The sequence below is a fragment of the Bemisia tabaci genome, chromosome 8, assembly GCF_918797505.1.
Source record: "Bemisia tabaci chromosome 8, PGI_BMITA_v3".
Taxonomy (NCBI): domain Eukaryota; kingdom Metazoa; phylum Arthropoda; class Insecta; order Hemiptera; family Aleyrodidae; genus Bemisia; species Bemisia tabaci.
The window spans coordinates 21,492,621-21,507,126 of record NC_092800.1 but is presented as its reverse complement, the minus strand read 5'-3'; the positions used below and the strand labels follow the sequence as shown (position 1 = coordinate 21,507,126).

General features: G+C 38.3%; 1 protein-coding gene across 2 annotated transcripts; it reads left to right on the top strand.

The window, feature by feature from the left end:
* The first annotated feature begins 332 nt into the window (after window positions 1-332).
* Window positions 333-14,466, top strand: LOC109032590 (uncharacterized). 2 transcript variants are annotated; one of them, XM_019044806.2, is made up of 8 exons: window positions 333-594; window positions 1,350-1,771; window positions 2,577-2,870; window positions 3,631-3,848; window positions 10,562-10,677; window positions 11,433-11,589; window positions 12,016-12,306; window positions 13,405-14,466. In XM_019044806.2, exons 2-8 carry the CDS (start codon window positions 1,350-1,352, stop codon window positions 13,497-13,499), a joined length of 1,593 nt encoding a protein of 530 aa, XP_018900351.2. In that variant the 5' UTR covers window positions 333-594; the 3' UTR covers window positions 13,500-14,466. The 2 variants fall into 2 exon arrangements, with proteins under 2 accessions (XP_018900351.2, XP_072159776.1); XM_072303675.1 differs by having other exon boundaries at window positions 337-452.
* The last annotated feature ends 40 nt before the right edge of the window (window positions 14,467-14,506 follow it).

The window sequence follows — 14,506 nt, the reverse complement described above, 5'->3', positions numbered from 1 at the left end:
CCCTCCATTCATAATAAATGAACGAAAAAATTATTAAAGAACAAACTTAAACGTGGTTTAAAAATTGTAACTTCCGCCGCCGCGCTGCGCAGACCGCCCCGTGATCGGCGCACTGCGAGAAGTATTCTTACAGTCTTGTAGGCGCTATGCGTTTCACGCTGACCGCAGTGACTGCACTGTGTTTAATGCAATGCTTGAAGTATTCATGCAGTCTTGATGCAATGCGTGAAGTATTCATTCAGTCTTGTAGGCGCTAATATGTGTGAAAATTCAAAATGCGCGCTGCACTGATGCCTTGTGGGCGGTAACTGGTGATCAGACACGATAACATCTTATCACACAGGTGCCTCGTTTGTTTACATTTTTATCAAGTTATATGTCAGTGTGTACCCTATTTTATAGCATTTTAGTTTTTATTCATTTAAATGGTTTTACCAACAACAATTTTCAGAGTATGTATTTGGTTTCTTATTATTTACTCAAAGTTAACTAATGCAATGCAAATGGTAGGTTCAAGAGCTCCCAACCCTTGATGTATTGGTAAATGTGTTTTGGAACGGAAGGACATTCATCGCTGATCGACGATTTTAGAAAGTAAGTCGCTCCTAAAATTCTCTTCCTAAGGATCTGGTGTCATGTCTTGAGAAATTTTAATTGATCCCTCGATAAATTAAGTTTTGTACTTATGGTTATCTTAGTAACATACAGCGTATTTCGTCCTGTGTCAGAGACTTGTCTCTTGATAAGGTCACCATGCATCAAGGCTTATGATAACAAGCTCCTCACATCACTGGTGAAACCACATCCTATATTGTCAGATTCCTTAAACTATTGACTGAAGTCAGGAGTTAAAGAAGGAGAGTGCCTCCAAGCACCGTCTCTATTTTCCGTTATAGTTAATGGTCACTAAAATTCATGCCAGATAAGTTAACGCACTTCTGGACTGCATAGAAGATTGTCTGGCGTCACTTTTATATGTTAAGTCTATGGAAGACTCAAGATGACAGATCTTCTATCATAGTTAATAAGTGCGTAAACTTATTTGACGTGGACTTAGTCGGTGGAATTCAGTGAGCATAATGAAACCTATTTTAACAACACTGACAGAGAGGGTTCTGGCATCTTACAAAGAATTCTCCGCCACCTCCCTTTTCAGCTGGTCATGGTAAAGTGACCTCACAATGTACACCCTTATCGAGACATTCATGCACTCCAGGTATGACCTTAAATCTTTTAATTTTGGCCAATTCATGGTGAATTTGCTTCCTCGTCAAGTTGAAAATTCAGATTAATCCTGACCATGTGTCTCGTTCGTTAGTTTACTCATTTCCCTACGGCTTGTTTTCCAGATGAGAATGCCGAGTCTTAATCTGGCTACTCCCAAACCAGATGGGGTTGTCGTTACGGCCAGATTCCGCAGCCCTAAGTCCATACAATCCAAAGTTTGTGGACTCGTTTTTGGAGACTTCATTATTGCACCAGGGATTTTGCTTGAGCCGTTCATGTTACCTCGTCTTGTCGAACACATTCAGCAACTGAAACAGGGTTACAAAGGTGGGGACACATACATTGATCGATCAACTATTGATGCGCTCCGACTGAAACTTCCATCTTTCTCTGCAACGCTTGAAGAGGCAGAGACGATGCCATGTCAAATTTTGCTGGTCTGGAGCTTTGGTGCCCTTCGGCAGACTTTTCACACGGAACTTGGTCGGTGGAGGTTTCTATCGAAAGGTAGTGGGGATAAATATAAAGCACATATTCAAGACAGGTGAGCACAAAACATTTTGAATTTTTTTTCTTATATACCTTTGTAAGCATTCTTTTTTGATCTTCTGATGGATCCATTCTGTGTATCATTAAATTATGTTTTGACTGTCAAAATTTTTAGATCAAAGAAAAATATTGAGACCAATTCTCAATGTTTGAACTTAATATAGATATTGCTTTTTGAAAAGCATAGCAGATTCCGCCTTCTTGATCTAGTTGTGTAGGTAGGTATGTGGAGCATGCAAAGAAATCTCTTACATTGTTGCATCACCGATGGATAAATTAAATGTAAAAGCAACCAGGATGTGCACTTACTTATTAGATAACATCATTAATTGTGTTTTTCTCTCGAAAGACGCAATCTTGGTCATTCATAGACACAAAGCTGCATTCGGACAGATATTTTTATTCTTGACTAGAATTACTAATGCAGAAAGGATACCATGTCTGTTTGTCAAAAGTTTTTATGAAAGACATTTTTGATCCATAAAGTATATTTGTTTTCACATCTTACAGTCCAACTAAGTTTTTTTTCAAAGAAATTTTTAAATACATTTGTTACTCAGCCCAAAAGTATTATTAAAATAGGAAAGAGTCAGGATTCATCTTTTATCTCTGTACCTTTGGAATTTCTCTTGCGTCTCTCTATAATTAATAGTAACAATAGTATGAGATTTTTTAGTGACGTAAAGATTAAGAACGAAATTCATGTTCAATAGACCTGTAAATACTGTGGGTAATACTCCTCAGTCACCCTCATTGAGTATATGTCCTTCCCTGTTTTCAATTTCCTTTCTTATCTACAGATTGGAGCTTCTCTCAACATTCCTGGTGCTACAACTTCAAGATTCAGTCAAACCGATACTTTCGGTTGGAGTGGACGGTGTACTGGTGGACCTCATGTCAGCTGTAGGACAATTCTGTGAGCTGCACCTTGATCGTGGTCTGGACGTCTTTTCCATCTCCACCCCTTTCTTCCTTCACCAGTTTCTCAATTCTTGGGGCAAGGGTATTGTCAGCAACGTCCTTGGCTCAGAACACTGCTTGTTGCTCATTGACTTGGATCTGCCCCCAGAATCTGAAGGAGCCATTCTCTTATCGTAGGTAGAGTTGCTGGATGGTCCACCTTTAAAGGGGTCAGTGGCACCTATTTTTTTAAAATTCTTTTTTCAAAAGTAAGTGTGGAGTGAGCTGAGCTACTAGGAATTTTCCCTCGATTTTATTAAACCTACATGGGAAAGAAATCCCATTTTGAAAATGACCAAAATGGGACCAGTATGAAAAAAAGATATCTTTGGCTCTAATGATCTTGTCAGATAGAGAAGTGGCTGATTTGCTGATTGGCTGAACTCTTATTCAGGCATCGCTTTGCCATGTCAACTGGACCGCCGGCTTTTGATCGGTCCAATTATTTTATTAGCCTTTTCCTCTTTAGAAGTGCGTTTTTGAACTTCTGAATGAACTTTTTGATTTTTTCTTGAAATGTAACGCCGAAAAACCGGCAAAAATTCCTTGCCACTGCCCCATTGTATCATCAAGAATTGAAAGTTCTATATTTGTGAAAGTTTATGTGTGGGATTAGACTTGAGGGTTAATTGAAAATTGGTAAAAAAAAGCATAAGTAAAAACTTATTTTGGTTTTGATTCTGAAGAATTCAAATGGGACACTTGATTTGCCAGTACTTTCTGCTGGTTCTAAGGCACATCTGATTTGCTGACAACTGTCAAAAACCAATTTAGTCCATTCCTCCAATCTTTTTAAAACTCCAAAGTTTTTTCTAAGCTGCATCTTTGGAAGATTGTAAATGATACTGTTCACTTATATTTTCATTGAATTAACTTTTTGTCTGCATTTTACAGGAAAGACTGTGTTGATGGAAGAAAAAATTTAGTCGGCATGATAATTACAAACTCATGCCAGTTCGAACAAGAACGAGTAGGATTTTGTTTAGCAGTGAATTTCAAATCTTTAATTCAAGACTTCCTACGGAAACATAGACGCACTTACATTTGGAAATGCATCATTCAAGATGATGTAAATATTGTTGCTCATAGAAATCAAATTAAAGACCTAATTGGTAAGAAATCATAATTTTTTCATTTAAAATTTATTTTAAGTATTCTTATTATTCACTGTTTTCATGTCGGAAAATTTTTCAACTCTTAGTAGCTAAACATCTTTCAGAGAATAATGCTCTTTAGTTACCAGCACAGAACTGAATATTGGCCAGTGCAGCCTGTTTATGTCAGTCATTTTTTGTGTGTACTCTATGTCAAGCATTTAAAATACATGTATCATCCAGTTAAACTCAGAGAGAGCAGTCAATCACATGGGTCCGAAACCACTGTTACTTAGCAAATATATTTGTCTAATTTTTTCGGTTTTGTTCGTTGGTAAAAAAGCCTGTTCTGAAGCTTACGAGGCACGTCTGCAACCGTTTGCAGATGCGTAAATTAGTCTACTACACATGACAGTCAAAAAAGAACAACTACCAACTTATCTGATGAATTATGAGTATGTACTAAATCCTATTGAAAACAGATTTTGTCTAGTGCTCTGTGCTGACAAATTTTACTGCAGTCCACTTGAAAAATGCTCATTACTCATCTATAATAGACATTTTTTTTGGTCATGAAAAGAACAGTACTGTCATGTTGAAAGAGGTGTGTGAAAAAACGGCCAAAAATGCCTCAAGGCATTCTCGAATTTTGATCACTTGGGGTGATACAGTAGCTTCCGAGACGCCCAAAACCGGTCGCCGTTTTGCTTAGAAGCGCCGGGTTGCGACGTTGCCATTTTTTAAAGTGAAAACCTTTAAAAATTCATATCTCCGCCGCATCTCAACCGATTTCAATGAACTTTTTTTAAAGTTGTTCCTCTTAAATAGAGCTTTCTAGTGATATATAGTTTTCAGGGGTTTACTGCTTAAGTGGCACTTACGCGTTTTAGCATTTTTGATAGACACAAAAATTTAGTTTTTATTTTACCACGATCGTGGAATCGACGGAATCTAAACAAAAACCAGTCTAAATGAAAGTTCAGATTCTCACCTTTCTAACGAGCACAAGATCATCCCGGGAGAAACGTTTAGTTTCCGAGATATGACCGCTCAAAGTTGGTCACACGCGCTTTTGCGCAATGTGAATGCGTCTTATCACTGAATCATTCGCGAGTTAGGGGTCCCTTACGTTCAATTCACGTTGAAATAATTACACAGAGCAGTAAGGTGTCCAACACGAGCCATTTTTTCACCTTCAGCTGCCGATGTGCGACGTTGCCATTTTTTGAAGTGAAAACTCTTAAAAATGCATAACTCCGCTGCATTTCAACCGATTTCAATGAACTTTTTTTTAAAATTTTCCTCTTAAAGAGAGCTATCTAATGGCATTTAGGTTTCTGGATTTTATTTAACTTGGGGAGGCACTTAGGTCGTTTATATGGTTCTTTGCAGAGATTTTTCATACAAAAAATAGTGTTGCTATTTTTTTTCTTTCTTTTTTTCCTTTTTTTTCGGAAGGGGGTCTGTATTTCCCCCGATTCTTTTTAACATTCAAACTAGATCGGAAGATCACCATCGCTTAAAGTATAATGCAAAAATCTTGGTAAATTAGCAACACCACCTTCTCTTGTAAAATGAGAGCGTCGCTTTCAATATTTGTACACGTAAGAATAGTGATTAAAAGAATCCCTTTTTTAAAAGTTCTTTCTTTTAAATTTTGCCATTTCAAACCCTCCCACAACCCGCGGGAAAAAAAAAAGAAAAAAAATAGCAACACTATTTTTTGTATGAAAAATCTCTGCAAAGAACCATACAGGGTGTCTCACGAAAAAGGAGCCACCTTGAATATCTGGCGAACGGGTTGGAATTTCGAAAAACGGTAAAAGACGTGTTCGTTTATATCGAGGGGGACACCTTTTGGCGTATTTGACATTTTCTCAAACCGCGGGGGGGGGCGCGGGGCGGGGGGTGCCCCCCCCCGTAAATCGAAATTTTCAAATGGCACCCCTACTTTTTTATTTCAGAAATCAATTCTACGCAAAAAAACAAGCCACCCTGTCCAAACCGGATGTAAATCGGACAATTTTTCAGCGATTGGCAGAGGTTGAAACATTTTTTTCATGCTCTTTTCAAAAATTCCCTACGCTCAATGGAATTGCCGTATCAAACCAAACTCTCCGCCAAAAAAATTCTTAAACATTGTACTTTCAATTAAAAATGAGAAAAAGGAAGGATAAACCCCCAAAAAACCAACCCCCCCCCAAAAAAAAAAAAAAAAAAAAAAAAAAAAAAAAAAAAAATCTGTACTCGAAAACTTGAGCACGCGGAGCCTTTTTTTGCGATATTGAAATGCGTTTGACCGAACATGTCCGTGAAGAAACAGCTAAGTAGAAACACAAATGAATTACCTTTTTTTAGGTGAGTTTCAATGATTTGAGCTGGACCTTGATACTTCTGAGGACGCTACTTTTCTGCGGTGCGTGGCAATTTTCCGAAGTTCATTTTGGATGACCCACGAAGAATAAACGGAGAGTTTACCCTCCTCCTTTGTTGAAAAAGAAACCTTCCACTCACAACTTCTGATTAGTTTACTGACTAGATCTTTAACTCAAAACTTTTCCTCTGTTAGAAAGAGAACGAAAAATCACTTGATTTTGAAAAGAAAATCACTTTCTTCGTGAAAACAAGAAATAAATAAAAAATAAAACACTGAGGTGAGAAATGTGATGATCACCGCAGAAATTGTTCGATGTGCTGACCTTCCTTTTCGATGCACAAGAAGAATCGATCCTTCGTTTCCTCTGTGACATGTTTAAGCTGTTGAGCGGTCAGCTTGTGGCATTCTGCAGTGATGCGATTTTTCAAGTCCTCCATGTTCAAGGGTTTGGTTTTATAAACAACAGATTTTAAATGTCCCCAAAGGAAAAAGTCCATTGGAGTGAGATCTGGGGACCTCGGTGGCCATTCAATGGCGCCTCGGCGCCCAATCCAATGTCCGACGAAAGCGACGTTCAAAAAATTCCGCACCGCGAGTGCATAGTGCGGTGGTGCGCCGTCCTGCTGGAAGAACATCTGATTGAATGGCAGCGGGTCGTCTGGATTTTCACAGATCGCTTGCAAGCCAGGGACAATCATTTCCTCCAGTAACTGAAGGTAATTTGGACCATTCAAATTGTCTTCGTAAAAGATTGGTCCAACAATTTGTCCTCTGAAGATCCCGGCCCAAACGTTTATCTTCTGGGGCCACTGTGATTTGCCTTCTCTAAATTCGTGGGGATTGGTTTCACCCCAATATTGAGAGTTTTGGGTGTTGACCCGGCCGTCCAAAAAAAAAACAGCTTTCATCGGACCAACAAATTTTGTCCAAGATGTCAGGATCTTCATTGAGCCATGCTGTCATGTGCTCGCAAAACTGCAGCCTCCGGTCCGGGTCCCCTTCACCAAGTTCATGAAGGATTCGCATTTTGTACGGCTTGATTTTGTACTTCTTGAAAATGCGGTGGATCGTAGCGCGAGAAGTACTACCATTCAAATCGTCCTCCAGGACTCTGAGGCTGCGTCTTGGATTCAGGGTTCGCTCTCCAAGAATCAGCAAGTCCGTCAACTCCTCACGAGGTTGCGGCCCCGACCCAGGCTTTCGTCCAACACTGCCGGTCTGAGAACACTTCGAGAAAAGCTGTAACACGTACTTATGACGAACACTTTTACCAGGATTAGCTTGGTTAAATGCGGCAGCAGCTGCTCGAGCATTTCTTCCACCTTCCAAATACCGAGATAAGATGTCGATTCGTTCCACTAGAGTGTATACTGCACTAATTAAAGCAAAAACTAGGCACAAAAGGAACAAAGTCACGCAAAATAAAATTACGTCCGTAAGAGAAAAAACTTGCAAACTACTGCTAAGCATTTCGGAGAATTAGTACAGAGAAAGTCAATTTTGACCACGATCAAACCCGAAGAAAACTGAAAACAGGACGGGAGCACATTTTCCGGTGTCAAGAAACGCGAAACTGAAGCCAATTCAAGATGTGTCATTCTCAAATTCATCTTCCTATGAAGATTAGAAGAAAAGATGCACCTGATTGTCTGATAACTGATGTGATAAACTACTGGTAATGATTATGCCCGTGCAGCAAATCAGAGGTAAGTCCCCAGTTTAGCTATCTTATCGTCAGGTGTGAATCCCAAGTTATGCCAAGTTGTGTGGGAAAGAAAATGACAGATGACAGCATGGCTCAATGAAGATCCTGACATCTTGGACAAAATTTGTTGGTCCGATGAAAGCTGTTTTTTTTTGGACGGCCGGGTCAACACCCAAAACTCTCAATATTGGGGTGAAACCAATCCCCACGAATTTAGAGAAGGCAAATCACAGTGGCCCCAGAAGATAAACGTTTGGGCCGGGATCTTCAGAGGACAAATTGTTGGACCAATCTTTTACGAAGACAATTTGAATGGTCCAAATTACCTTCAGTTACTGGAGGAAATGATTGTCCCTGGCTTGCAAGCGATCTGTGAAAATCCAGACGACCCGCTGCCATTCAATCAGATGTTCTTCCAGCAGGACGGCGCACCACCGCACTATGCACTCGCGGTGCGGAATTTTTTGAACGTCGCTTTCGTCGGACATTGGATTGGGCGCCGAGGCGCCATTGAATGGCCACCGAGGTCCCCAGATCTCACTCCAATGGACTTTTTCCTTTGGGGACATTTAAAATCTGTTGTTTATAAAACCAAACCCTTGAACATGGAGGACTTGAAAAATCGCATCACTGCAGAATGCCACAAGCTGACCGCTCAACAGCTTAAACATGTCACAGAGGAAACGAAGGATCGATTCTTCTTGTGCATCGAAAAGGAAGGTCAGCACATCGAACAATTTCTGCGGTGATCATCACATTTCTCACCTCAGTGTTTTATTTTTTATTTATTTCTTGTTTTCACGAAGAAAGTGATTTTCTTTTCAAAATCAAGTGATTTTTCGTTCTCTTTCTAACAGAGGAAAAGTTTTGAGTTAAAGATCTAGTCAGTAAACTAATCAGAAGTTGTGAGTGGAAGGTTTCTTTTTCAACAAAGGAGGAGGGTAAACTCTCCGTTTATTCTTCGTGGGTCATCCAAAATGAACTTCGGAAAATTGCCACGCACCGCAGAAAAGTAGCGTCCTCAGAAGTATCAAGGTCCAGCTCAAATCATTGAAACTCACCTAAAAAAAGGTAATTCATTTGTGTTTCTACTTAGCTGTTTCTTCACGGACATGTTCGGTCAAACGCATTTCAATATCGCAAAAAAAGGCTCCGCGTGCTCAAGTTTTCGAGTACAGATTTTTTTTTTTTTTTTTTTTTTTTTTTTTTTTTTTTTGGGGGGGGGGTTGGTTTTTTGGGGGTTTATCCTTCCTTTTTCTCATTTTTAATTGAAAGTACAATGTTTAAGAATTTTTTTGGCGGAGAGTTTGGTTTGATACGGCAATTCCATTGAGCGTAGGGAATTTTTGAAAAGAGCATGAAAAAAATGTTTCAACCTCTGCCAATCGCTGAAAAATTGTCCGATTTACATCCGGTTTGGACAGGGTGGCTTGTTTTTTTGCGTAGAATTGATTTCTGAAATAAAAAAGTAGGGGTGCCATTTGAAAATTTCGATTTACGGGGGGGGCACCCCCCGCCCCGCGCCCCCCCCCCCCCCCCCGCGGTTTGAGAAAATGTCAAATACGCCAAAAGGTGTCCCCCTCGATATAAACGAACACGTCTTTTACCGTTTTTCGAAATTCCAACCCGTTCGCCAGATATTCAAGGTGGCTCCTTTTTCGTGAGACACCCTGTATAAACGACCTAAGTGCCTCCCCAAGTTAAATAAAATCCAGAAACCTAAATGCCATTAGATAGCTCTCTTTAAGAGGAAAATTTTAAAAAAAAGTTCATTGAAATCGGTTGAAATGCAGCGGAGTTATGCATTTTTAAGAGTTTTCACTTCAAAAAATGGCAACGTCGCACATCGGCAGCTGAAGGTGAAAAAATGGCTCGTGTTGGACACCTTACTGCTCTGTGTAATTATTTCAACGTGAATTGAACGTAAGGGACCCCTAACTCGCGAATGATTCAGTGATAAGACGCATTCACATTGCGCAAAAGCGCGTGTGACCAACTTTGAGCGGTCATATCTCGGAAACTAAACGTTTCCCCGGGATGATCTTGTGCTCGTTAGAAAGGTGAGAATCTGAACTTTCATTTAGACTGGTTTTTGTTTAGATTCCGTTGATTCCACGATCGTGGTAAAATAAAAACTAAATTTTTGTGTCTATCAAAAACTGCTAAAGTAAACCCCTGAAAACTATATATCACTAGAAAGCTCTATTTAAGAGGAACAACTTTAAAAAAAGTTCATTGAAATCGGTTGAGATGCGGCGGAGATATGAATTTTTAAAGGTTTTCACTTTAAAAAATGGCAACGTCGCAACCCGGCGCTTCTAAGCAAAACGGCGACCGGTTTTGGGCGTCTCGGAAGCTACTGAATCACCCCAAGTGATCAAAATTCGAGAATGCCTTGAGGCATTTTTGGCCGTTTTTTCACACACCTCTTTCTTGGTATCTCAAAATCAGTGAAATCAATGAAAACTTCTTTCAGAAATTATTGGTGTTCAGAATTTTTCAATATCAAATTGAATAAGTTAATGAATAGAATAAAGAATAAATAAATTGCACCTTATTCGATTGCTGAGTTAAGTCAAGTCATCCCACCAACTCCTAAATTATTGTATCTTTGCAAAATTCAAAATTATGTCAATTCATATTTTTCAGATCGATGTTTAGATGACTGCATAGCCCTTATCACAACTCCAAGAAGCTGGGGCTCTGGTGTTGTTATCAGTTTGAGTCCCCCTTACATTCTTACATGCAGTCACGTGGTCAGTCAGGTGAGCCTAGATTCTTTTCAGTCTGGGATCGAATTTTGCCGCGAAAAACGTGCATAGTTGAATACACCTAAAATGAGTTGTGATCGCTCATAGTTAGTCGGGTCTGGAGTTTCTAATCGGTGGGCTGTGCTGCTTTAGCTCACTGACGGATGTTTCCTCTTTCTTCAAAAGTGCTGACAAAATTCGGCCCCTATTTATTTGTTTATCCTATGTTAAAATAATTGACTAAAATTTTGCTTTGTAGCAAATATTCCCCCTGTCCGAGTACATAATGAGTGACGTGATCATGATTATGAATGTTCTGCAGCTCAAATACGCACAAATCATTAATCATATTATTTAAAATAAAATCAGTTAATAGGAAATATAACCACTTTATGCCTTCACTATGCAAGAGATTTTTATTTGCATTTAAGTATTTTGGAAGCACCAGTGGAAGAGACAACTTGTAGATCCTCATCCCCTAAAGATTTCTTGGTCGGATAATGACCATTTTGAATATATTACCCCTCTATCTTTTTATCTACAAGACCAACACATTCTCTCCTAATTTGTCAATTAATTTCTTTTCTCCCTGTTGTCATCATTAATGAAACATACGCTCCCAAAAATTTGCTTCCCTTCTCTCAAAAATGATAATTTATGATTCTTATGAATTTTTCTCCAACCTCCGTGCAAAGGTATAGAAATTTTCCAGGACAAACGCACTTATTACTATATTCAGACCTTAAATTTTGTCATTCTGCTGTTTTTAGGTGAAAGAAATCTCGGTTACTATTGGGACTTGTACATCCAGAGCAGAAGTTGTGTATAGCACTCCTGTCGGACAAATTTATGACTTGGCAATTTTAAGTTTTATCCCTGATGCATCGGTTAAAAAAATTTGCATTGCCTCAGCAGCACCAAAACTATGTAAGTTTTGTTTGATTAAAATGTAGCCCATGCAAACTGGAGGAAAAAGAAGGAAGGAAATAATTTGAGTTTTTTAAGAATCTGCATCAACTACCGATCTATGTGCAGTTTTGAGATCAGCAACCCCAGTTCAACGGTCAATGATAGTTTAACCTTTGGGATCCCCATCTTATTGAGTCAGAATTTTTTAATATCCTCAATATTTAAAATTTTAAACTTTTAGTACTGAAAGGTAGCTGAACTGAACAAATGAGGAGAAAGGACCCACTTGGGATTAACTTTTTGGAACATAGACGGACCTGATCAGAAAATATGAGCATGATATCACTCTGCCCCATTAATTTTTTTACTTTCAATTCATTTTTTTATTATCGTCTACTCAAAGCATGACCTTCAACATTCCTCTTGGTTTTTTTGTACTCGCAGGCGAACCTGTCTACATTGTGGGATTCCCGTTGCTCAAATCAGAGAAGCCCTCCGTCTCCCATGGTATTGTATCACATTTGACGAAGTCAGGTGGTCCGATTTTGACATCATGTTGTCTACATTCGGGTGGTAGTGGTGCCCCACTAGTACGCTCAGATGGCTCTCTTTTGGGCATCATGACTAGTTTTGTTTGCGCCTCAGAAACCTCAGCAAGAAATTTTCCTCGACTGAGCATAGCTGCCTCAGCAGACATCTTTGGAGAATATTTGAAGACTTTTTTAGAAAAGAAAGGTATGTATATAATAGATATTAAGTATTCAAAATTTGACAAGAGAAAATTCCAATCAGACTGATCTGTGGCTGTAAAAATGTCACATCTCCCCAATGTGTCAATGATACCCAAATAGAGTGTAAGTAATTTTCCATCAACGTATTATTTTATAAGTGTTTTAAAGCTCTGAAGGTGAAGTTTGCCAGCCTCAAGATGGTACAAGTTTTTGTCAGAGCTGAGATAATAGAAGTTTTTGGGTTTATTTTTTCAAGCCTTTTGGTGTTTATTTTTACTGCCAAATGCTAATAATTAAATAGCTTTTATGTATAATTTGAAAGTAACCCGAAAGTCATGAGACTCATGTAGCCATTTTTTAGAGTTTTATTGTATGGATTTTTCCTGTGAGCGGGTCAAACTAAGCTAAATTGAGAGTAGTACCTATTAGCGGTCTAATACCTCCTGTCAGCTCAAAGTGACTTTTTCTCCCCTAAAAGCTGTTTGAGAAGTTTATCGTTTTTTTAGGCGATTTCTTCACCAATGAATGCTTTAAAAAGTGACTGTGTTTGCTTATAATGTATCAAAAATGAAAGATGCATCTGATCGTGGTTGCATATAAAAGTTGACACAAAAATGCATTGACAATATGTCATTTCCTCTGAGCAATTTTTCTGATAGGATTAACCAACTCCCTGTGCCTTCTGTCCTGAAATATATTCCCTTTTAGCCCTCAGAAATATTGCTGAGGAAAACTGATGGATGCATGTGGATGCATTTTTAAGTCTTTTTTCCAATGCATACAGAATGAGAGGTCTATCTTTCATTATTTAATATTTTTAGTAAAAAAGCCATTTCTTTTTGAAGCACCCTCATACATGATTAGAACGCCTTAAAAGACTGACTAACTTTTCAAACCGCTCTGCGGAACGAATTCACTGTTGGTTGGAAGAAGGTCACAGAGGGCTGATAGGTACGACTTTTCACTATTTTTATTTGAAAATTTGTCAAGAGCTTATGCTTTTTCCTTCAAGCATAATAATAAATTAATAGGCTCAGGTTTACCTGTTTGTTTTTAATTCAGAACAATTTAACAAATACTGATTAATGTACCTTTATTCCAGATAAAAAAATCCTTTCTCGGCTGACGTCCAATGATCCTGAAGTAAACAAGCTGTGGAATCTATCCTCAACGAATTTCATCAAATGTAATCTTTAGATGTGATGTATGAATCAGTTTACATGCGAGGAAAGCGGATGGGAAGGTGGGAAAAATTAAAGGAGCATAAGGAAATTAAAAATATTAAATGTTTACTCATTAAATTCATTGTTTGCATTTAGACTGTCCGAGGACAATACGCTCCTAGGCAAGGTATGAACTAAAAGCTATAACAGAATACCTATACACTTTTTCATAATTTTTTGAGGTTTTTCACAAGCTATCAATGGATTTTAAAATTTTAGGATCTACGTTGAAAGAATTGGTAGCTTTTGGTTTAACTATTACCCGTATTGTCTGGTGGAAAACCATTTCAAACTTTCAAATGAGTTTTCCTCGAAATGCTATACCTTTTACACATGGCCTTTTTCTGGCACCATCTTCCATAGATTAGATCTTGAAATTAGGAACTACAATTTCTGGCTCATCTGTGAGAACACTTATGTACCTTGGGAAACTTATGATACGTACGTTGCTTCTTAACTGAGCCAGAAATTTTAGTTACTAATTGCAAAATGTAGTCAAATTATTAATTTGATACTCCACGAATTCAAGCAACTTAATAATGTACTTGAGTTGTATCTGTAGTGTTGAGTTGTACTTGTTGTTGTTGTTATCTTCACTGATTTTACATGTGATTGTTCTCTTTGGAGAAGATTTAATGGAAGATGTGGAAAGCAATCTCAGCCTATTTATTGTGATAATTTATTTTTAAGATTGTTCAACCCTCTTGTTTTAACATTGTTGTGTTGATTTGTTAAAATGTTTACTCTTGACGTTGGGCTTTGTTTCATCTTTTACACAGAATAAATTTTTATTTTTTACAATGATTCTTTTGCTTTTCCATCCCCTGGAAAAGAACCTGCATTTTCATTTGCAGTATGAATCGTAAAATTTGCCAAGTAGGTAAATAAAGGAATTTTAAAGATATCCTGGGAATTGCGGGTTCCAGTGTTTCAAGCGATAGTACTAATTAGATCTAATGATTTCTCCAGGGCTTCAAAGCA